The sequence below is a fragment of the Aythya marila genome, assembly GCF_965140915.1.
Source record: "Aythya marila genome assembly, chromosome: 16".
Lineage (NCBI taxonomy): Eukaryota > Metazoa > Chordata > Aves > Anseriformes > Anatidae > Aythya > Aythya marila.
Genome location: NC_139057.1, coordinates 13,134,132 through 13,158,112, shown reverse-complemented (window position 1 = coordinate 13,158,112; position 23,981 = coordinate 13,134,132). Strand labels below are relative to the sequence as shown.

The window sequence follows — 23,981 nt, the reverse complement described above, 5'->3', positions numbered from 1 at the left end:
TCCTAGGAAGAGATGGAACTGGGCTCCTGTGGGCATCTGGTGGTGGCCTCCGGGCAGCACAGTGCCCCCGTGTCCGCATGGACAGGGCAACGAGCTGATGCTGAGACAGGGAGGTACCCTCTGCTGAGTGTGAAGAGGGTTTTTTCCAATAAAACACGGGAAAAATGTGTGTTTGTCAGCATGGCTGCCATTGCTCAGCCATAATTTTTATTGTCGGGGTGGTCCCTGACATATTTAATTACGTACTGTTACCCAAAGCAAGGGGGGTGGAGAAAGCAAGTGAGGATGTGGTGGGAGAGGAGCAAGGGATGGGGGAGCTCAGGAGCACGAGGAAAAGGCACGGTGCATTTTTGGGCTGTGTACCTTGAGCCACGTTGGCGAAAGCTGCCCCCAGAATAAGGAGAGACCAGTTCAGTTCTACTTTTCATATGTTTTATTATAAAGAAAGGTAAGATAAGCATTGTGAACCGAATGTGCCAGGTGCTGCGAATGCAGCACCTTCAAACAAAATAAAAAATTAAAAAAAAAAAATGCACCTTATGAGAAACTGTAATTATGCTCTCTAATCTTTCATAAATAGACAAAAATCATTGTCAGCAATTTTTAAATAGATGGACATATGGCAGAAAAAATATAATAATGCCATAGAACATGGATATAAATTGTCCATTTCTTGCTGTACAAATAATAGAAACAAGTTTGGCAGGCTTTTTTTGTTGTTTTTGTTTTTTTTATACACATCTCCCTTCTATGTATAACTAAAAAATGTGCTACAATTAATATAAAATGCTTTTACTATAAAGTAAACTACTAATTTTTTTTTTCACAAAAAAATCTTAAAGATGTCTTTAGCACAGCTCTAAAACACTTAGTAAACTACTTACAACTATCCAACAAATTATATTTCATGATCTTTTTCACATTTTTCTCTCATATTTTGCCTTCTGCTCTCTCCCCCCACCTACCTAGGAATAGTTTTTATTTAATTTTTGTATTTTTTTTTTTGCCAGACATCCAAGGCCTTTGCATGTACAATATTCACACAAACTTCACATTTTTCTTGCACAAAGTTTAGTGCTGTTAGCAAGTCAAAAGAGTGCATCCTCCTACTGAGCTGGCCTAATGCTTGAGGACACCAGACCTGGGCTTATGCTGTGTCTAAAAGCAGTTCACTAGGAAAATAGTCTGTAGCTAAGCTGATGGCAAGCAGAAAAATGGTGTCCCCCCTTTTTTTTTGTTGGTTTTGTGTTTATTTATTTTTTATATATATATATTTTTGTTCTTCATGATTTATGAGGTTTTGGGCTTCCACAGAAAGTAGACTTTAGAGTTCACAAATAATCAGAGAAAACTGCTCTTGGAGCCTGGGATCGAAGCCAGCGACGAGGCGCAGTGGTTGCTGCTCGTCCGTAGGACTTGCTCGGTGCCTCTCCGTGTAGTCTGTAGGATAGACCCCCCCCAAGTGTCCTTCATCTGAGCATCCCCGAACAGGGATGGTGAGCCTTAGGTGAGGTAGAGCGCCTTGTCCCTTGGCAGCATGCTGTAAAAGAAAGGAGAGGCAGGAGGTGAGACAGGCTGGAAAATGTCCGGGAAGTCCCTCAGGAGAGCTGGCTGCCAGCAACAAGCACTTGCGTGGCTGTTGGCATGCTTGCTCTCAGCCCCACCGAGGCTTTTATGGCTCCACGATGCAAAGCATCCAGTGGCTGGCACCTAGGGGCAGGTGTGTGGAGAGGAACCAAGCAGAAGGCACTTGGGACTCAGAGCTTGCTGTAGTTTCAGTTCATCCTGAATTGTAACAATAAGGGCTGAGACACCAGGTCACCTCCAGGGGGAATTTTGGCTCTCGCTGGGCTGCAGGGAAGGGCCAAGTCTGGATTTCCCTGCAGAGCATGCAGGTGTGGCACTGGTACCAGCTCCTCCACCATGCAGACACGGTCCTCAGGCTCAGCCATGGGGGTTTAGGAAAGGTGCACTTGCTTTTGTATTAAATGTGTCATTTTGATGCTGCACATGGAGTAGGGGGTCACAAAAATGTGATTAAGGGGCTTATGCCTGAAGATGCCTGTGGGTGTCCAGGAGGATTTACAAAAGTGAGGTGGCTGAAGACTGAGGGAACAGGAGACATCACCTGCTCAACGCCCTACTCCTCCTCTCCCAAAATAAGTACAACTAGAAACATTAATAATCAGGAAGTAAGGGGAAAAAATGCTGTGACAGCAACACCAGCCAGTCTGCCCCTCAGTCTGCTGAAGGCAGCAAGAGGCAAAAGAAGCCCTTGGAAGATGAATGTGCCCCTCTCCCTGGCTGAAGGGCAATTTGGGCTTTGCTCTGATACCCACTTCATTTGAGCGGGTTGTATCGTCTGCACTGCTCTGGCAGAAACATTGTTGGGGCCTTAGAAGTAGTGAAGGACATTCCAGAGCTTTGGGAAATTCTGGTGTGGGTGTGATTGTGAGTGGAATAATGGGGAAAGAGCAGACAGCAAGGCAATGCTGCTGCTGATAGAGTGCAGTGCAGAAGAGTCTGCACTTTGTTAGTCTCCACATTTTATAATTTGCATTTAAAATGCAGAGTGTTCCCTACTGCACTCAGCAAAGATTTAATACCAGTGAGCAGCAGTGAGGTATTCCAATACTAAAACTTCATTAATTTTACAAAATATGCTACAGAACACTTCCCAGTTCATTATGGAGTATTACTATAAATAATTGAATCCAAACTAAGTGCATTTGTGGGGTTTTGTCTTTGTCTTTTTAGAGATTTTGCTCACTTAGTTTCTGATTCAGAAACTTCCCCCACTTAGAGTGGATTGCTTCATCATTAGCAGGAATGAGCACGGCTGTCAGCATCGGGATGAAGTGGCTCCACATGGCATCGTGCGTCTGGACAAGGCATACCTGGGAGCGTCCCAGCTTCTAGCCCAAGGGAGTGGGAAGAGGGGAGAAAAGTTGCCCAATGACAACACATTTATAATGGTGGCATCACACAACGACATGCAGGTATATTTTCAGCAGCTCACATAACTATCAGGCCTAGGCTATGGATAAGGTGAAATCCATGGGGATTTCAGAAAACACACAAAGATCAACACGGGCTGGGAGGGCCTTGGAGCTGTCTGATTCCACCCAAAGCAGGGCCATCTAGGTGCAGGTTTCTCAGCATCTTCAGAGTAACACCGTGTCTGAATAACAGCATCTCCAAAACCTGGTGGATACAGTTACCTCTTGCAAATGAGAAGGACATAGGGAGATGACTCAAGTTCAGTGTTACCACCCCAAATCTAAATAGTAGGAGGCAAAAGTGAACGAATCCCAAAGAGAGCTTTGGTATGGAAAGAGCAGAAAAAATGGTGAGGTGCCTTGAGGAATTAGGAAAGACTTGCAAGTATTTGCAAACCACGCTGCAACCTTGGTAGAGGTGAGCTAGCTGCTGTGGAAAAAGTGACTGCAAAACACAGGTATTCGATGGGTGCCTGGGGAAGAGCAAGCATGAGAACAAGGTAGGGGAAATGGGGGGCTGTGTAAATATAGTTTGTGATACGATGGCAAAAAGTGCTGAAATTGTATGCTGCAATTGCTTGTGGGAGGTGATAGTCATGTACTGAGTGGGAATGGAGAAATGCTGCCCATGACTTTGCTAGCAATCTAGGGTAGCTTGGGCTTAAGCCCAGAAGAAGCTAGGAAAATTGGATGGAAGTCAGTGAGCACAAACTCATTAAGAAAAGGGAAGGGGATGGGCTAAGAAACATCTAAATCCCTCTCTCATATGGCTCATTTATGAATTAAGGCGTGCCTGCTCACAGGATCCTGGATCTGAGGGGTATAAGTGAAGAAGTATCATTTAATGGCATTTTAACTAGCACTGACTGGCTGAAAAAAAGCTTCAGCAATTCTTCCTAAAAGGATTTTTTCGATAAGGAGGGACAGAGAGAAAGCCAATCTCGTTGGCTTTTCTGAAGTTGTCTGGGTGAAAAACACAAAAGGAAATGCAAGACTTGGGGGTTTACCCCAGCTAACCCAGTGCCGACATCATGGGAACTGAGGAAACACCAAGCTCATGGCACGGAGGCAAGGGGGAGCCCAACTTTGATCAGAGCTTGCAATTAGTGCAAAACTGGAGAAAGAGCCCAGGCAGGAAGAAGATGATGAGAGCCAGATAAACCTCTTTTTGGGACAAGCACAAATGGAGACACAGGGGCTGCAGTTCAGCAGTAAGAGGGTTGGTCCTACAGATGCGTGCCGACACTGCAGGCAGCACAGCACACACACTTTGGTAGCAAACACGAGGGGCTGGCAGCAGCAGGAGGTGGTGGCACTGCTGATGCCCCAGGCTTTACAATCAAATGGAAAAAGTCAGATCTGGGAGCTGGGTTTCCAGCAGCTCGTCTGTCTCTAGCCAGAGGAGATGGGCTCTTTCCTTAAGAGACGACGGCATTTTTTAGTGCACTAAGCGCTCTCGGCAGTACTGATCCATATGCATCTGAGTTCATTGCTGTAACCTACTCTAATAATTATCTGGAAGTCTCTGCATAATCTGTCTGGTTTTAAAATATATTTTTTTTTCCAGGAAGCTGCGATAAACCCATGAAATTTGATATTTCTGCTGTGACAAAGGCATGAAATGCATGAGCTTTGATCATGAATTGCATGGGCCCTCTGCTAACAATACGGCGCTCCAGCCGCATGGCAAAGAGCTTGTTTTAGCAACACAAAACCCAGTCCTGCCTGCAACGTTAGCATTTCACCTGTGTCTGGGAGACGCTTCTGCTCAGCTCCTTTGCAAACTGGGACCCGTGTGCCATAACCCTCCAAGTGTTTTGCCCACAGGATCTAAAATTACATTTATCATCGAGCGCCAAATAGCTTCCTCTTGTTGGGTCGTCTGCGGAGCCCTCAGTATGGACCACGCCAAATTCCCTGGCAGAGCCCAGAATAATCCCTGTAGCTGAGCACCCTCGGCAGGCAGACAGCAGCCATATTCTAATGGCTCGGTGAGTTATTTATTTCCCTGAAAGAAATAAATGTCTGTACAGTCTGTGCCCAGCCCAGCCATTGTAAGTGCACTGCTGGCACAGGCAGGAGATGTACTCTGAAAAGCCTGGGAGCTTGCTATTATCTCCAGTGAAAGCACTATGTTCCAGCACTTCAAGCAAATCAAACAATACTCAGAAGCTACTAAGCCTCCTTCCCTACCTGCTCTAGCAGCAAACCCCGTGCCTGTTTTACAGAGTACAAGAGCAGTCTCGAAACTATTACTGCTGAACCAAGAGCACCTGATTAGGCTGAGGTTGGAAATGGCTTTCACACCCTCACTGCTCCCCAGCTTTGAGACAATCGTGATGTTTTTAATTATTGGGGAATTCAAGCAGCATTGAAAGGACCTTCGTGCTGGAGCTTGTAGGCTGCAAGGGGAAAGATCTGCACAGATGTCAGTGGCCTTTCCTGCAAGGTGCAGAGGACCAGAGCATCACGCAGCTCATGGGAGGAGAAGGCTTTGAACCCTCTCATGGCTAAACCCTAGGGTGGATAAGGGACCTGCTGCTAGCGACAGCCAGAGATTGTGGCCTTGGCAATAAAAGCAAACACTCTAGAAGGAGAAGCACTTTGCTTACGGATGTGGCCAAATGCCCTCAAAGCCCACCATCTCTTGGGACTCACTGGGCAGCCACAGTGGAGCTCCTCAACAAGAGTTTAGTTCTCTCATGCAAGCAGCAAAACCACAAACTGGCTGCTTGGGCTGCACACAGCAGCCGCTGCTGGCCAGCCCACATAATAATCTGACAAGTAGTTCTAAAACACTCATTCCCGGGGCATAATGCACCAAACACTCACAGGACATGGATTTCTTTCCCGTTCCTTGGGTGATGGCCATGCATGACCCAATGCATGCAATAGGCTGGGCTTCCCTGTCCTGCTCTGGAAGGAAGTGTGTCAAGGTCTCCCATTGCCAATGGCATAGAAACCCCCAAAAAGAGAAAACCCCTCATGTCCAATGATGAAATTATCCATGATTTTTTTAGCTACCTGCTTCCACAGCATCACATCAGTGAGCCTACAGAGGAGAGGAAACCGTGAGCATCATTCACCATAACGAGCCTAACCACTTGCTGTATGTTTGGGGGCAGGTTCTCAACTGCTGCAAGCTGCTGGACTACCAACAATTTACAATCACACTGTGTATCCTGTACTTTCTGGTTAAAAGATGCTGACCCATTTGGCTTGGAGGAGGCAGGAAAACCACTGCAGAAATTGCTTCTGCAGCTCAGTGATGGCTCAACCCCAGTGGCTCTTCAAGCCCAGGGCTCTTGTCAGACCATGGGAGGAAGGAAGCACCGTGATAAGGAGATGCAAACTGTGCCACACGGCATTTTCCTCTTTTTATCACCCGTCCCTATTTGAACATCAGACGACCGTATGGTCACCGTTCAGGTGACAGAAAGCACATGAGAGATGCCCCATTGTGTCTACTGGCCTGCAGTGGTTGATCCCACACTCTCTGCTGGGGTAGTCGCTGTCCCACTCAGTGCTTCCTGGAGGATTTGATGCACCAGGCGAACGGGGTCCAACGCTGTTTTGAAACTCAGACGAAATATGCGAAAAGTCCTGTGGGGTGGAGGAAAGGAAGGGTTACACGTGCCCACGGAGGCAGGAGAAAACAAAGATCTAATAATATTGCACAGACACGTCTGTGTGCCCCAAAAACACTGCAGTACAAGGTGTGGGAGCACTTACATTGGGAAAGCAGCAAGTCCAGCCCAGGACCTGAAACCCCCTGGTGGGACTGAGCAGAACGTGAGATGCTGCAAGCAGGTGTCCACGCAGCCACGTCTGCCCTGCACCCCTCTGCCCACCTCTTGTTTTTTGGGTCCTCGAGGGGACAGTAAGTGGCTGCAGAAGCATGGCCAGGAAAGCCTTCGCATCAGCATGCGGGCAGTCAAACCCATTTTTCCACTCGAAGTGCAGCTCCCTTTGCAGTAATGCATTAGCCCCTCGTAATGTACGGTAACAAGGCAAGGAACAGCCACACAAGCAATACTCTCTCCATCAGCTGTCACTGCTGGCAATTTACAAGGGCTCTGTGGGGCTGTTTTATCTGAAAGCCCATCGCGATCCCGATTTTTTGGGGACTGCTTAACTAGGCAGTGCATATAAAGAAAGAGAATCATGGTAGTTACCTGACCAAGAATCTGATTTTCTCCAAAATGTCAAAATTAAGAAAGCATGTCTTTTTTTTTTAACCATTTAAAATTTTCTTAACAAAGATGTGGAATGAAGCTTCACAAAATGCTGCTCTCAGCAACAAAAAATACCCCAATTAAAGTGATTATGAGGATCCCCTTTTACGCTCATTTTTGCATGTGGGCTATCACTGAATTACAGAAGCCACGTTTGCTTATGTAGACCCAAAGTAAAATCACCATGCTGCAGACGTTCCTTGGGATACCCTGAGCAGGCTGGGAATGAAAACCTGTTCTAGGATCTGATGTTCCCAAATATGTCATCTTTCTCTTACTGACAGGGATAACTGTGCTTCCACATCCCTACTCTCCTTTTCCTTGCTTTCACTGCAGTAGCTATTCCAAAATTAACAGTTTCTGTTTTCTCAAAGCTAGTTCCAAACTGAATGGGTCACATTATGTGAAAGAAAGCTTTGTACATCACTAAAATACTGTGTGAATTTTGTGATATATAGCTAGTAAACACGTGAAACACAAATTATTCAACCATCTGGGTGAATAATGCAGTTAAAAGTATCATCAAGTAAATGGTAGCAGCTGTGAATTCAGAGCATATGTCCTTCACTGTGAATAGTTGGTCCAGTTCATATTCCAGATGGAGAAACTCTGGAAACCACTCATCTCCCTCTCCATGTACTGGCATGTTCTCTATAAGGTGGAGGCAGTGGTTCTTACTACTGCCAGTTTTTCCTCCAGACACATTTTCTTACTGGATTTAGAGAAGGGAAGCAGTGACGCCTCCATGTGGGCTGCCAGCCTGAGCTGGCCATGGCTAGGGGTGGTTTCTGTCGGTAGGTTTTACACCTTGTAGCCAGGTCCATGTGATTCGTGTCCTGCTGGTAGGGTTAGCATACGTGCAGGCATCCTCTTGGCTCTCTGCCACCACAGCGATGTTCTCCAATGTTTTGGAAAAACACTCATTTTCTGTCCTGCTAGTGACGTTCCCTCTACCTTTTTCTTCTTCCTTCTGGTGATCCCCACCTCGCGTTCTCCCACACCCTTTCAGCCCTCCCTTCTTTCAGCAGCGTCACCGGGGGGCTTCCCACTGACCACCCACCCAACCACCTCAGAAGACCATTGGTGAACCCCTCCCAAATGCTGTCGGGGGCCACAAGCGCATCGCCGGCCGAGCACTCACCTGCTGCCCGGGAGGCGAGGAGTTCATGGGGGGCTGTACCTGTAGTGCCATGGGGGGGGACAGGAGGGGCTGCTGGGGGACCTGCTGCATGCTGAGGGGCTGACTGAGGAGGGAGCTCTGCGGGTGGTGCAAGGAGAGCTGCTGGTGGAGGGGAGGGCTGATCTGGAAGGCGGGTGGCGGGGAGGCACTGATGCTGGGCAGCATGGGCTTGGAGGGCAGGGTCCGGGGCAGGCTGGGGTGGGGGTGGCCGCGGTAGCTCTGCAGGTCCGACGGGGACAGGAAGGAGCCCAGGCCGGGGTAGGGCGACGAAGCCTGCGGGGGCATCGGGTACATGGGCTGCTTGGGCGGGATCATCTTGGAAGGTGGGGTGGCTTGGGCGCTTTTCGTCTCCCCCTGGTCGGCAGAGCTCTGTGGGAAAACAGACCGCAGGTGGGTGAGGGAGGAAGGCAGGGTGGTTATCCGTCCCCAGGCATCTCTGCTGCCCAGACAGGCTGCAGGCACCAGGGCAGGAGCGCAGTTTGCGGAGACGTCCACATGGAGCCTGTGCTGACCGCACTGCTGAGCCCCACTCCCATCCCACCCAGCCAGCACGTGCATCTCCAGCACCAGGGCTAGCAAGGGGGCAGCAGGCTGGGCCTGGCACCCAGACCTCTGAAATTAACCTCCAGAAACTCCACCGTACATTCAGCAGAGCCTGGAGCATGGGAGAGGCATCAACCGGCACACAGGCAAGTTGCCCGTCCGCAGCTCACCGCATGGGTCCAAACAGGTGGGTGAGAAAATCGCTTTTGCTTCCCGTAAAGCACAAACGGGATGGTAAACATTCTGCTTGCTTAATCTCGAGCATTCCTGCAGCCCTGTGGGCCTATAACACACAACACAATGGTGGCCTCATTTCTGCAGGAAAAAGGGACGAATGACAGGACATTTTCTGTCTCGGACAATGAGGTTTTTGTCCGGTGATGGGCTCTGTAACAATCCTCCAGATCTTTTCTCACCCAGCAGCAGGGAACATACTGTGCTGTTTTACTCAAAATATAGTTGTTCTTCTGCAAAAAAATCAGTTATTGGAGAGATGGGGAAGAAAATGAAATCATGATGTGTGGTGACTCCATGCCCTCCATGCCACCTGCCCCACATTGATGCTGCACACGTCCAAATCAAGACCCTCATAGGTCACCAGAGGGACTAAGAAAAGCTTTTAAACCCCAAAATAGCCCTTTCTATGCCCATTTTAGACATCTGTCCTTGCTGCTGATCAGTTCACAAGTTAATGGTGATAGTGCTCATGCCTGTGCAAAAGCCTTGAGCCTTTCCAGCCCACCACCAGCCGCATGCATCCTGCAGATCTGGGACATCACATTATCTCCTGTGGCAGCTGCATGTGATTTTTAAGTACTGAGGCTGTGGTACTGTACCAAGCACAGACAGTACATACAGCACAGCACATCAAGGGAGCAGGAACCGGACAAGTCATCAAGATGCTCCGGGCCTGCTCTGCCACCCACAGCACCCAGTGTGCACCAGCACTGCCTGGAGCATGTCCCAGTGCTGTGCCAGGAGCTGTGGGTGTGCTGGAAACCCTGTAAAGGCCCTGTGGGGCTGCGTGTCTGTGTTTGGCCAAACAACACAAATGGACCAAGAGATGGACCAAGTCACCAGAGATGTGACTTCATGGGGCAGCTGAAGGTGTGGGCAGCAAGGAGAAGCGGGTTTGTGGAGTGGCAGCCACAAGAGCAACCAGGCTGTCCCTGCCTTTTTCTGTGCCCGTCCTCAGTCCTGGCACTGAGGTGGGAGCAGGCAGCAGACACGTACCTTGGAGACCAGGCTGGCCCGGTACGCGGCCAGGGCTTTCAGATACTCCTTCTTCGCCGCTTCTGTTTTCCTCTTATAAGCCTGAAAGGACCAGACAATGAAGAATGGTTAATAAAGCAGCACCGGCTGCTGCTGGGCTCGGCTGCACCCTGCCTGCTCTGCCGGACCCCCTCCCACCGATGGGGATGGGGCTTTGAGTCACATGCATGAAAACCTCAGCTCTGCTGGAGAGGAATTTACCCCAAATCAAGCAAATAAAGCCCTGGGAGGCTGTTAAGGGAGAAACCACTGAATTCACTTCCTGATAGAAACTGGAGGAGACTGCAATCCAGGCTTTTGGAAAAACAAGACAAAGGGCCAAATCCCCAAATTATAACAAAAAATAGTGAGACATTCAGAAATCCTACACCACTGCCTCATTTTCCCGGCTTTCCCGTTACTGAGCCAAGAGCTCCCACTCTGCAGCTCTTCTCTGTAGGCCTGGCAGCTGGGAAGCCCCTTCCCTGGCATATCAAAGTCGAGATTTTTGCCTAATCTTATGACTCAAGGAGCTGGGGCTTTCAGAGAAACAGTAAGTATCAGGAGGGTTTGCTACGCTAAGTAAAGAAAAAGCTTTGTAGGAGTGGATTAGTGTTTATTCTCCCCTCTCCACCCTGCAGCTTCACAGGGCTGGTCTCCTTTCTGCCCTGAGTTAGCTCCCCTTGCAGGGAAGTATAACAGCACAATCCAGGCAGGATGACTCCCTGTGTGGTAAAACAGATTAAGCCGAGCAAGCAAGAAGAATGTTTTAAAGTGGAATAATAAAAAAAAAAAAATAAGCGAAAGGAAGAAACTCCCAAGTAAAATATCCATCAGCCCTCTCCTCCACTGGAAACTCGAAGCGGCACAAATGAAGGTAATTTCAATTAGAAGAGCTTTGCATACATTTAATTCTGCTCTAAAAACAACATCAGCTTTGAACAGTCAATGTGCTGAAGCTTGGTGGGAAAATTGAGCTTTTTTCCATGGCAAATTTCCTACGGATGGGGGAGGTTGGGAACAAATAGTTAAAAATCGCTCCAAGGAAGCCTGATTGCTTGCTCCTCTCACCCGGTGTCTGGGTGCCCAGACCAGAACATCCCAGCCCTGAGCATCCCGGTATCGGTGCTGCTGCCCCGGGGCGATGCTGGGAGGTGACAGATTCGGGGTGATTCCCACTGACTTTAAAAAAAAAGGGTGGTGCCGCTGAAATTCAAGCAAGGAAGCAAAAATGCTGCAGCAGACCAGTGCTTTCACAAAACCGGTTTGGTTGTGCAAATTTAGCAGAATTTCCTCTTCTGTTTGGGAGCTTGACTCAGCATTGTTTTCATGTTGTGCTTTTGTAGTTCCTGTGCCACCTGCCATGACAGCGCCCGAAACTCCCTTCTGATAGAAAATAACCTCTGAACAGAAAAAAGCAGTTCCAGCAGCCGAGATGTCCTCTTACTTGAATTTCAATTTAAAATCAGCACAGATAAATTCTATTAAAAATGGATTTTCACTGCTAAATCTGAGCGAATCCTTCAGTGAAACATTTTGCCTGGACACACCGGAGGTCTCAGACGGTAATTTTCTGAAACTGAGCGTTTTCCTAAGTTTGTCTTTGGCTTTATGGTATTCGGCAAGTATTACATTTGGTCCATTCAGAACAAAATTACATTTTGAAATGTCAGCCTGAAGAAGAGTTTGCCTGTGAAAAGCAACTATTTCTTCAAACCGTATCAGTTACCCTAATAAAGGCCATTACCTCTCCCTACAGCCCTTGCCTCCCCGATGCCCGTAGCCCACCGCAGTAACTCCAGCATTTACTGTAAAACAGAGACGTGGGGTTTCCATCAGCTCTGCTTCCAGCAGATGCTCGTAACTGCGGTATCTGATGCGCCTGCACAATGAAATATGAATTCCTGCATCTCAGCCTGCTATAACGATGGGTGCTGATGAATTGAAAACATTTTTATTTTTTTCCTCTGTAATAGCAAAATGCCATCAGTGTGTCTTTTTGTTGTGTTTTTTTTTTTTTCTTTTTTTTTTCTTTCTTTTTTTTTTTTTTTCTTGACAATGGAGGAAACCAAAGTACTCATAGCTACACAGACATAAATTTGATTATTAGGAAGATTTGTCTGGAAAAAAAGCTTCAATTTATGACTGTGGACAGGGAGAGGGCAGGTCAGTTAGACTTCCTTAACCCAAATGCAAATAAATGCCTAACTAACCAATTCGGTGCCTATCTTCATCTCAGCCACTTGTTCTTTTGTGCTTTTTTCTCACTCTTCACCCGTCCTTGTCTTCCCTAGCAGGCGGGGGCTGTGCTGTGCTTGTGTCTGCAGAGACACCGTGTGTGGCTGAGCCCCAGGCCAGCTCCTGCCCCAGCCCTGGCCACGAGCCTGGTCCAAGGAAGGGCAAGAAGAGGGCAAGCCCATGCTATGCCCATGGCTGCTCTCCCACACCCGGCTATTTCCACCTCAGCAGCATTCCCGGGGCTTCACCTGGTTGGTGACCGTCCCTGTGCTGGGTCTCCTGTGGTGCTACAGGAGGGGACATCGTTCCTGCACCCACACTCTGCTCCATCGCGGGCGTTTAACAGCAAAGACGCAGCCTGCCGCGACAGCCCCGCACACAACTTCGCACCAATCCTCTGTGTAAAAGCAGCTTCAGCGCTGTATTTATACCCTTTAAAATTTTAATTTAAACATTGACAAAACCATGTTACTTTCTAATTAAATCCCATTTTCTCCCAGGGATTTTAATTTCCAAGTAATTTATCAGATTTAAGGATCCTCAAAACATTTTGCATGTTTTCCTTTCTAACCTGCCATGCCCGCTGATTTATTTTTCTTATTTGCTAGCAGGAGGATTCATTAGTCGTTAAGCGAGTGGGTGGGTTGGGGGGGGGGGGAGCAGAAACGGTTAGTGATTATGAAAACAAAAAATCAGAGCTGTAAGAAGCATATGTTGGGATCGTAATCCTGACACCTCTGTGTCTCAGCAAAGCAGCTAGTAATTGTACCGTAATGAAATGTTCTTGTTTGATAACCAGTTAATTAGAGAAGACAATTATTCCAAACCCCGCTGACGCCCACGAGCAGCTCAGTGTCGTGCAGGCAGCGACAGCAGTAGCTGCTGTCAGTAACCTCTGCATCCCAGCCCCTGAACGGCAACGCTGCTTTCCGAGCTGGACAAGAACAAAAAGGACCCCAGCTCTGCCCTGAGCCCCTTCTGATACTCCGTGCAGGGGGCTGCCTTCATTTTGCAGCAGCAAGGTCCGCGGAGCCCCTCTGCTGCATCCCTAGCTGGAGTTTGGGGCGTTTTGTTTCCAGAAAGAGACAGAGACCATCAGGAGAGAGGAGCTGAAAAATGCACAAAGGTCACCGGAGTGGTGCTGAAGGACTCTGTTTACTTAGACAGAAGACCAGGAGGAGCCACAGCCTGCAAATGTGACACTGCGAAGAAGGAGGCAGCGAACCATCCTCGGCATCGAGTGCAGATAGGAAAAGAGGCAATAAGTTTAAGCTGTAGCAAGGGAAATGTTGGCTAAGCAAGACGAGAGTGTTCCTAACAGGAAGGATAATTAAGCACTGGAAGAGATTGCCTGGGGAGATGGGTAATCTCCACCACTGAAGGTTTAAGGACAGATTAGGCACATATCCATCAAGAATGGCTTAAGTAGAGATGATCCTGACTTCAGGCAGCAGTGTGGTCTGGCTGACCTCTTAAGTCTCTCCTTGCTCTCCTTTCTCTGACTCCGTGACTTTTTTCTCCTCAGATGTATACATTTGGATCTTATTCTGCTTGTAAATCTGGAGGGCTTTTTCTTGTAACAGTTATAGCCTTTCCTTGAAAATCTCTCTTTGCATCACTAGAACTTATGGTTTACTTACAATGACAGCTCAAAAGCACTTCCTCCCCACCTGGCAGTGTCCGCCACACCACCCATTTGCTTTGCATGCAGCCTCCACACGGCTTCATCCTTCCATCAGAAACGCATGCAGCAGGTACAGCCACGCCACCCTCCTATCCCCCCCGGCTCTTCCTCACCTCCCTGCACTCCCCTCCATGTCCCTCCTGCCATCTCCTGGGGACAACTTAATCTGTCCTCCCCCCATCAAAATTAGCTTATCCAAACCACATTTTTTGGCTGTAAATCTCAGCATGTCTCCTTCTGTCTAACAGCTATACCCTGGATTGCTGAAGCCTGAGGCCACCGAGCTTGGACATGGGAAGCACCTGGCACCCACCACGAGGAGGGGTTTGAGCAGTGCTCAATGTCCCCAGGCTCCCCCAGCTACAGGATCCAACCCCCCTGAGGACACCTCCCTGCAAGACTCTCTCTATGGGAACAATTCTGGTGGCTCAGGAGAGCTCCTCCAGCACGCGGGTGGAGTTACAGTGCCGTGGAGCAGTCCTCTGGAGAATGAATGGATAGACACATATTCAAGCAGAAATTACCACAGATTGAAGTGTCCTGAAAAAATCCTTCTTTTTATCCTCTGCCTTGACTCCGTTGTGCTGTCTGGGTGTAAATCAGCCATTGCTCCAGGACAACCCAGTGAAGACTCCAAAACGAAGCAGAGGAGGTGACAGATCCAACCGCTACCCTCCGAGGAGGATGAAAAGCAGACAACACCCATCTTTCACAGCTCTGATTTTGCTGCCCAAGAACAGAAGTCACACTCTTGTAGCTGCTTTTAACGTCTTCCCGATCATTATTCAGATCTCCACCAGAGCTCTAAACATTTTGCTTGGGACTGGTGCTTTCGCCCTTCTCTGGCACATGGCTTTCCTTGACACTCAGAAGGAGCTGAAACCTCCTTGCAACTCCCAGACCGACCACTATGCTCTTCCAGCCCTGTAGCAATGCTGGAAATGGGATGTTTGCTGGCCACACTGCACACAGAACCCCCGGGATGTCTGCTGTGATGGCTCTGCCTTAGTACAGCTGGCCCTGGACTTGTCTGTCCTGCTGCAGCTATGGGCAGAGTCCTGCCACCAGCTGATGTATCAGGTTCAACGAGCAGATGGATCTGATTAGATGGGTGATCTATTATTTTCTGCTGAGCGATTCATTTTTCTGTTGGGTAATTTACCCCTGGAGTGTGCACGCTGTATTATTCTCCAGGCTATGCACTGGTATGGGAAAATCGTGTATGCATTTTGCCACGGGGCAGTTTTGCCTTACTGGACTGGTCCTGGCAAAGCAGGGCCACTGTGAGCCGGTGCTTTGTGTCCCTGCTGGGTCCCCGGAGCTCCAGTCCCACCTGAAGAAGCTATGTCTGACCTTGCTTTGCTCACTTTGGGTGACTTAACCCAGGGCTCTCACAGCAGATTGCTCAAGAGCTTCTTAAAGCCTCTCCTCTGAGCTTCCAGGATCTAGGGAAACACCGACCCAATGTGCTGCTGGATTTCCTAATGCAACGCCTGTGGGTTTATAAAAGAAAGCAGCAGAGACACCTACAACTTCCACTTCTAGTCATCTTCCCCATGCTCCATCACCAGGAGGCTCCTCACCGACCTCCTTTTCCCCCCCATTAGAAACCCTTCTCATCCCCATCGGATCAGGCAGCCCTCTCCAAGCTCTCCGGACAGCGCTGCCAGCACCAGCCGATGTCTGCTCCGAAACAAGCTGGGAGCTGCAGGCGGATTAGGACGGCAGGTACCCTCCCGGTGATACCGGCTGAATTAGCATTTTGCTCTCCACTGTAGTCTAAGCTATCTCTCTGGGAACAGCTGCTAAACTATTTGCAAAGTTCAAAGAGTATGTATTAATATTTTTTTTTCCTCGAGTCACATTCTTCAGATTCCCATGTAAGCTCCTTAGAAAGGGCCACGCCAGCTGTTGAAGAATGCAGATTACAAGGTCCTGCTAATGCGGCGCCGCAGATATTTGAGGGTATTGTTATTTGTGGCTGCGAGGCACACGCGGCCACGCTGGAAGGGGTTAAAATGGGGAAGAAAACCGCCACTTGCCGAACAGGTGTCCTTGAGCGGTACCCAAGGACACGGAGATTGCTAATCCTGTATTCCACAGCATGATCAAATCACCAGGCAACAGATATAAATAAAAAAAGGCAGGAAATAAGGAAATTTAGATACAAGTGTGTCAGAGGGAAAATGAAGATTCATTGTGAAGAGGCTGAGAGGAGAAGAAGAAGAAGGAACAAAATGACAAAGGCACAAATGATAAACCAGTAAGAACGACAGAAAAGAGAAGGAAAAAAAAAAAAGCCCCTCTGTGAAATACATGTCTGTGACAGCAGCAGCCAAATCAAAGATGCTCCTAGATTATATGGTTTCTTGCATAATATGCATTCTGGTTCCCGTTCAGTGTTTGTCTTTCAGCTCGTGCACAGAGAAAAAAAAAAACATATCTGAAATGGGACGTGAGCAACCTTTATTTTGCTTGTTTCATCAGGAGGAGAAAGCAAATTTGCTTTGTGGGAGCAGCAGCACCTGCTCAATGGCAAATAAATAGCTACAGCTTTGATATTACAGTGCATATAATCATTAGCAGCCCAAACGGCAGGGGATTAACCCTCTGCATGCCGGCCTGAGCTCTCTGGCACACGGGTGGCATCCCAGTTCCCTTTGCAGAAATGGTGGAAATTAGGTTTATTGTGCCCCCTCCCTGCGCTGCCTGCTGTCCCCTGATCAGGAAATGCCGTGCTCACTGGGAAGTGGAAAATGAGGTTCATAAACCTCATCTGAAGCAGAAACTGCAGCGGTGAAAGCAATTGCTGATGAGCTGCACGGTGGGGCTGGGGTCTACATGATGGCTGCCCAGAGATGTGGTGCAGCATCCTCAGCCCCAACATCTCCCTGAATTTTGGGGTGGAAGGGATCCAAGCCCAGGATGACAGTCCAGCCCCAGATTTCCTCCTCCAGCCTCAAATTCACCCTCTTTTCTCACAGCAGGGCGAGGGGAAGCTTTCTTTAACTGAAACCTTGGTCAGACCTGAGTGAGGACACACAGGTTTGGCCCCTCTTGTCTGCTCTGCCCTCGCTGTGTTGGCTTTTCCCCGGCTTGTGTTTTGTACTGCTTTCTGCAGTGAGGATATGAAAATATTCTGCAAGGTCCCGGGCTGATATTGGGCAGTGATGCCATCACTGCTGAGCTGTCCTGCTCGGTCACCGTCCCCTACCCAGAGGTGCCGAGGGAGTGCTTGGCACAGGCTGCGTGCCTTCACCACGCCTGTGTGCATCACGCCCCGCTGTCCTTGGGAGAAAGGACACGCTGGACATCCTTCTTTTTATCTTTTCAAGACATTTTGCTAGTTTTTTTATTTACTTCCTTTTTTGCTTTTCATCTTTCCATTGTGTTGCCTTACGAATCTAAACAAACTTGACGGGGGCTGCTGGCATGAGAAAGTCAGCAGGGACTAAGGAAACTTCTCCAGGCAGAGGCTGGAGGTGTGAACGTGCCCCATCCCACGAGGCAAAGCCACAGAGCATCCCCCCGGCCAGGGAGGCAGCGGGGCTGGGAGGGAAGTGCACAGCTGGAGACAAAGGCAGGAAGTTAATATTTAAGCATCCAGACAAGGAACAAATGACTTAATTAAATCAATTACAGAGGGAGAAATGGAGCCACTTAGAAAGCGCGTGTAAAGAGACAGTGAAGCTGCCGCTATCTCATAAAGCAGAAGAAGGGAGAGTTAGTGGGGAAGATAAACGGACTGGTTTAATCCCCGCTGTTAATTAAGAGCCGAACATTTGCACTGTGCTGAGTCAGGGTTGCCCCAGCACTTCCATTAGATAAACCACGCTTGCAGTCGAGCTCAGCGCCTGATCTACAGAGATGTCTGTAGCCAGATGGAGTGAGGGAGAGGCAGACTGGGATGCTGGAAGGGAGGAGAGCAGGAGAAAGAGGAGACGGAGAAGCTGGGGCAGCTTCTCCATGCTCCTGAACCCATCCTTGCACCAAAGCCTGAAGCTTTTTAAGGCTATGTCCTAGCAGCACGACGTCCATTTAAACGATTTTTCCCTCCCTGCTGCTCCCACCCCAAATGCAGCTGCTCCAAGTCCCGGCCGTGGACACCCAGTGGGGGACGGAGCCAGGCTCTAAGGGCTTGGTGCTGGAGGATTGTCAGCTGAGGCGTGTTTGGGCTCAGAGACGTATTGCACATGGTGTCAGCCCTCACTCTGCCTGATAAAAAGCCGTACATGCTACGGAAAGCGTTCCCTGGGGTTTTCTCAACAGGCATGGAGCAATTACAGGCTTTAGTAACCCACTCGGCATCCACAAAGTGCTTACACCAGGGCCCGGGCGCCTCCTTGCGAGCAGCCTGAACACGGCTGACAGCCCTTGGGCAGGAGTTTCCTCTGCAAGGCCCCTTCAAGGTCTGCTCTCTGAGCTTTTGAAGCCTAAACATTCTATTTCAGGCCAGTGGTGTACAGACTTAACAGTTTTTCAGCACTTTGCAGTCACTCCTTTTAAGCAAATAGGCAAATACCATCTCCCATCCAAGGCTAGAAGAAGCTCATGGCAGAGCAAGACCACAGAGGTTTTTACTAAGGTTGTACTTACAGAGAACAACTTGTTGTCAGAAAGATTTGTGCTTCCCCATGTAACAACAGGGATTTTCCTACAAGAGGAACAGAGATGAAGCATCCTACCAGAGCCCCTGGCTATGCTTTGAACGGGCCTGGGGTAATGCTGACCCTCTACCATGGAAAACCCCACTAACAGCTGAAAGAAAAACACTCAAAAGATAACTCACTTGTTTTTGTTCTTCTCCCAAACTGTCCCACATTGATGCAACAATTTTCGATACGTCTCCGAAGGTAGCATTGGGGTTTTGCCCTTTGATAGCGGCTTGCGTGTCTCTGAAAAACAGGGCGTAAGCTGACACAGGCTTCTGGGGCTCATTGGGATCCTTCTTTTTCTTCTTCTTTTGGCTTTTGGGCTTTTTGCCCAGGTCTGTCGATGGTCTTTTCTCTCCAGTGACCTGCAAAACCAAGACAGTCCCTTAGCGGGCAGCTGAGCGCTGTCTGACGCAGGTGATGGGGATGAGGCAGGGCAGGGGCAGAGGAGGGCTCCCAGCATGGTGAGGATGCTCTGGGGGTCTCTTTTGCCCCCAGGGAGCCTCCCTCTGATGCTGGGGCTTTCCCAATGCTTAGCCTCAGCCACCTCTCTCCCTGGCATTGCAAGATCCCTCCTTCCATCCTCTTGCAGGACCTCTCTGAACACACTGCTTCACAGTGATCCCTTTAATCCTGAACTTCCCCAGACTCAGTTTCCACCCTGCCCAATAATCCCCCTTTGCAAGCTGCTTCTGACTTTCCTCGCCAGTGACTTGGCTTGAGGCAGGAAGGGTGCAAGCACCCACCCAGCAGCACCAGCACCACACATATTCTCCCCCCCACCCCCAATTTGTTTCACCCTGCTAACGCTGAAGTATTCCTATCCATGAAAAAGCTACAATAGTGATGCTATTTTGAACTCATCCATCAGGTGCCCCTCATTACAGCCTGCCTGGTTGCAGCCTGCGCTCGGCACCAGCTGGGACTGAGGGGAGCAGGACACAGTGCTGGGAGTAAAACACCAAGGTGCAAACAGGGATGTCACCAGAGAAGGCAGTGCAGGAATAAGGTCCTAATGCTCACTCTCTGCCGAGATGCCCCGGGCAGCCTGCTGGATACACGGGGCTGCAGAAGCCTTGGAGTGCAAAGGAGGAGAGCCCTGGGCAGTGCTTGGCCGCTTGACAAAGGTCTCGAGGCATTAACTGTGCTCAGCGAAAGCTCAGACCCCAGGGAAGCGTTACTGTCCTTGTTTTGGAGTGGAGAGAAAAACCTGAATACACCAGAGGTGGAACACAGCAGAGGATAAAACCATCAGCTGCCAGCTGGCGGCTGCGGTCTCAATCTCTGCTTGGCGGGTGCCCGTGACGTGCTAGCACCCCCGCCTGCAATCCCCACCACGCTCAGCACCGACCAAAGGAGCTTCAGCTCTACCAGCCACACGGGGCAATTCTACCACTTAGGAAGTTGCCCGGTCTATCACTCAGGGGTTTAAAAACATTTAAAAAAAAAAACAATTGACACCTGAACACCAAGATACTGTGAAAACTGCACCTCCCAGTGAGTGTTGGGAGCAAAAGGGCTTTGCTCCTGATGGATTTGCTGATTTGATTGCAAGCACTGGAGTGCTTGGATTTAAGAGGCTTCGTTTCAGCTGGCACGGGCCAGCACGGGGAGGAAAGGGCAGCCGCGCTCGTGTTCTCCACGCAGCAGCTCTTGACTGGTCATTAAGTTCAGTATCAGCGCAGTGACATTTATCAAAGAGACAGTGACCATTAGTGAATGAGCAGAGAGACCAAAAAAATTGCATTTAATTTAAAATTGTCCAATTGGGCTTGAATGGGAGGCCTGGAGGTGAAAGGCCACCTTATTAGGAGGAAAAAAATTCATAACAGGGCTTCAGTCCATTAGCGAGTGAGATGGTATTTTAACTAACTGCGATCCTGCTCAATTCACTCAGGCGCTGTGGGGGGACCTGTTCTGCTCACAGTCGGTGGCCAGGCAAAGGAGCCAGCAACAGTCACGATACAACAGCCTCGACGATGGTTTTCCAACCAGCCCTGCTCCAGCAGCGTCAAAGAGCAAACGGCATTCGTGGAAAACCGAAGGATGATGCCTGCAAGGGTGCACGGAGCTGGCACATCTTGAGCCTAGGCTGGCTTGGAGTTTGCAGAGCTGGGCAGGGCTCTGCTTGGTTTTCCTGGAGCTCCCCAGGTGTGATGCAGCACGGGGTGAGACCACAGCCCCTGCAGAACACTCCTGAGGACCCTGAGCTGTATTCGTGTCCCGGAGCGACTGCGTCCCCTATGGGGTGAGCCGCACTCAGACCGACCATGAAGGCTCATGCAGCAGGATGGAATCACAGAACGCAGCGTCATTAGGGCTGGAAAAGACCTCCAAGATCACCTCCTAAAACCACAGGTTCCCTGACTCTGAGGACCTGCTGGACCTGAACCACCCTCTGGCATCAGACTCATTTCATTAATGTGTGGCTTTGTTGTCCACAAGATTGATTTCTGTTCATCAGACATTGCTTTGATGACTTGCTGTACAAGGACCACTAATGGCCATACAAACAACGACCAATGGGTCCCTCTGAATGTTTCCAACAGCTGTGTATATAGAGAAGGCAAACAGAAACCTGCAGGGCACACAGCGGTTCTGCTGCTGTCTTTACATTTCTGGTCTCCTTCCTCCATCAAACACATCCCTCTTTTTTCACTTATCTTGCTGAGCATTTCACAAGGCGGAAAAATGAGGGGGCAAGCATTTAAGATCATAAAAAAAAAAAATCAAATCAAATCGCTGCATGCTGTCATCATTTGGACATTTCCATACTCCTCCTACCCAACGTGCATCAGTGGCTCAGAGGGAACATGAGGTCTGACCTCCAAAGCCACGTCCTCGCCAGTGCCTCCTGCAGCACCCAGCTGCCGAGGGGAGAGCTGAGGGATGCTGGAAGAGGCAGGGAGAGAACCTGGTGTGTAACTAAGATGAAAACTCATTTTCCACTGGCAGGAAAGATTTCATCTCTGCGATAAGTGCCTGGAACTGTGTGATACAGGTTCTGGGAGATGGCAGACCATGGTGTCCAGTGGCACAACACATCCCACAGCACCCTCCTAATGTGCAGTCAGAGGGTTCAGGAAACCCCGCCTGTTTCCAACCATCTGTATCAAGTCTTGGTACAGTTTTAGTCCACCAAACCTCAGTTTTGGCATCCACATTTCACTCTGCTGTGAAATGCCCTGAAGGGAAAGCTGCCAATGGATGAAAAACTGTATGAATGATGAGAATAACTTTGCCTGGATTTCCATGGAAAAGCATTTTCTCTTTTTGCTCATTCCTAGCATTTTCCTGGTTTTCCAGTCTCTGCACTGTTTGTGGTTCTGGTTATACATTTAAATCCTACCAGGTATTTTTAGGGGATGAGGTTACAGTGTCAGTGCTGATGGTGTCATCCTTGGATCAGCACTGTCCAGGAGAAGCTTTTCCCTGAGAGGCTCTGATTGAAGTCCCCCAGGGAGCCCCAGGTTGACCTGTAGGCATGCAGGATGTAGGCATCACCCCTGCAATTGCTGCAATTTGTCCCCAGCAGATAACAGATGGAAGGCTTACAGGAGAGAGCAGGAAGAGTTTGCTTTGCAGGGGTATTTTGAGAAAGATGGGCAATAACCGAGGTGTCCCAGCAGCCCTGGGAAAGCCTTGGGCTTCCTCATGCTATGCTCAGCAGCAGTTTTGTTGGGGGACTCTGTGCCCCTAAGACATTGCTAAATAAATAAAACTCCACCTGGGTGAACTAAAAGCCAGGAGACTTTTCCTCTGTTACTTATGATTTCTGTTTCAATCCCTAGCAGGCCACGTCCAGTGAGCCCAGTGAAATCCTACCTCACTTTTGTTCCTTGTTTTAATCTCCTCTACCTGTCCCCAGAAACCTAGTTTTGTGCCAATAAATTTGCAGAGCCCTAGCACTGACCTTGCCTTGCTTGTAAAACCCTCACTGAGCACGCAGCAGCTCGACGCACCTGGCCAGCCTCGCAGAGGAAAGCCCAGCTCCCCTGCCGATGCTGCTGCATGCACCCCCCAGGCACGAGCACCAACCTCCTGCACCTCACCCTAGTCCAGAAATGATTTTCCCATCCTTGGGACAGTCTTTCCCAAGGTTTTCCAAGAGAGGCTATACACACAGAAGCTATATATACAAAAAGGACAGATTATCGCTCTTATTTAGTGTGATTTATCACTCACTGGAAAACATCATCTGCCATCCTCCGCCCTCCTGTTAGAAGAGGTGTGACGGCACGTACCTTATAATGTGACTCTGTCTCCTCTTCCTGAGTAGAACTGGAGGGAGATGGTGTAGCAGACTTGCTTCCCGGGGGCGATGGGGAGCCGTGGGCGACACCGCTGCGCATCCCCATCTGAGAGATCAGCTGCGACTGGCTGAGCGCGCTCATGGGCCCCGCCAGCATCCCGGGGCGGTTGAGCAGGGGCACTTGTCGGTTGGACTCGTAGGACGTGGCGTCCGAGTGGACCATCTCCTGGATCTGAGGTAGGAGAATATCACGTTGTAATTAAAAGACGTATTGACTGATCGGTTACACCGCCGTTTAGTTGTTATACCCTTACACTGCCTCAGGGACCGGTGGCACCTACCAGAGGGCAGAAAGAAGAGTTCAGAAAGGAGCAATCTGGGGCCAAATCAAAGGGAGACGTGAGAGTGTCACCACGTCCTGGGAGTTTTGGAGACTGAGCCAGGGTGTAGTGACAAGCTCTGCTGGTGGTCACCACCTGCTCTCCCGATTTTAAATACTGCTGTCGGTCCTGATCCCACTCAGAGGGAATGTGGCAGAGTAACAACCAGAGAAGGGCAGAGACCTCCTGGCTGCCCGCTACGGTTTTGAGATGAGACGAGGAGAGGCAATGCAGGTGTGTGCATGTGGGGGGAGAAGAGAGAGGAGGGAACATGGCAGAGCTGCCCTGAAATGCCCATTTATCCCTAATTCTCACTTGGCTGTTCCCATAATGCAGAAAAGATGGGATGTCAAAGGGGCCTGTGGTGGCTGATGGCACACAGCTGCAGGGACATGGGGCCAGGGCACCGTCTGCCAGCAGAAGGCTGCTCAGCCTTGAATGATTCAGGAGGAAAACGGAACACACACATAGTGAATCAGAGGCGCTGAGTGCTAAGTTGGACAAAGTAATAATATCTCGTGGGGCATAAACCAAAGTGCCACGGGACAAACCAGAGTTTAAGTGGTT

The 23,981-nt window shown here is 49.4% G+C and overlaps 1 protein-coding gene across 2 annotated transcripts in view; it reads right to left on the bottom strand.

Moving 5' to 3' along the window:
* Positions 1-463: 463 nt before the first annotated feature.
* The window catches only part of TOX2 (TOX high mobility group box family member 2), a 129,998-nt gene continuing 106,480 nt past the window's right edge, over positions 464-23,981 (bottom strand). For both annotated transcript variants that reach the window (XM_082773589.1, XM_082773590.1), the window contains exons 4-9: positions 23,027-23,266; positions 18,920-19,147; positions 10,191-10,271; positions 8,376-8,783; positions 6,472-6,602; positions 464-1,540 (exon numbers count right to left, since the gene is read on the bottom strand). In XM_082773589.1, coding sequence (XP_082629715.1) covers positions 1,504-1,540; positions 6,472-6,602; positions 8,376-8,783; positions 10,191-10,271; positions 18,920-19,147; positions 23,027-23,266 — 1,125 coding nt within the window. In that variant the 3' untranslated portion in view covers positions 464-1,503. The remainder of the gene's footprint in view (positions 1,541-6,471; positions 6,603-8,375; positions 8,784-10,190; positions 10,272-18,919; positions 19,148-23,026; positions 23,267-23,981) is intronic.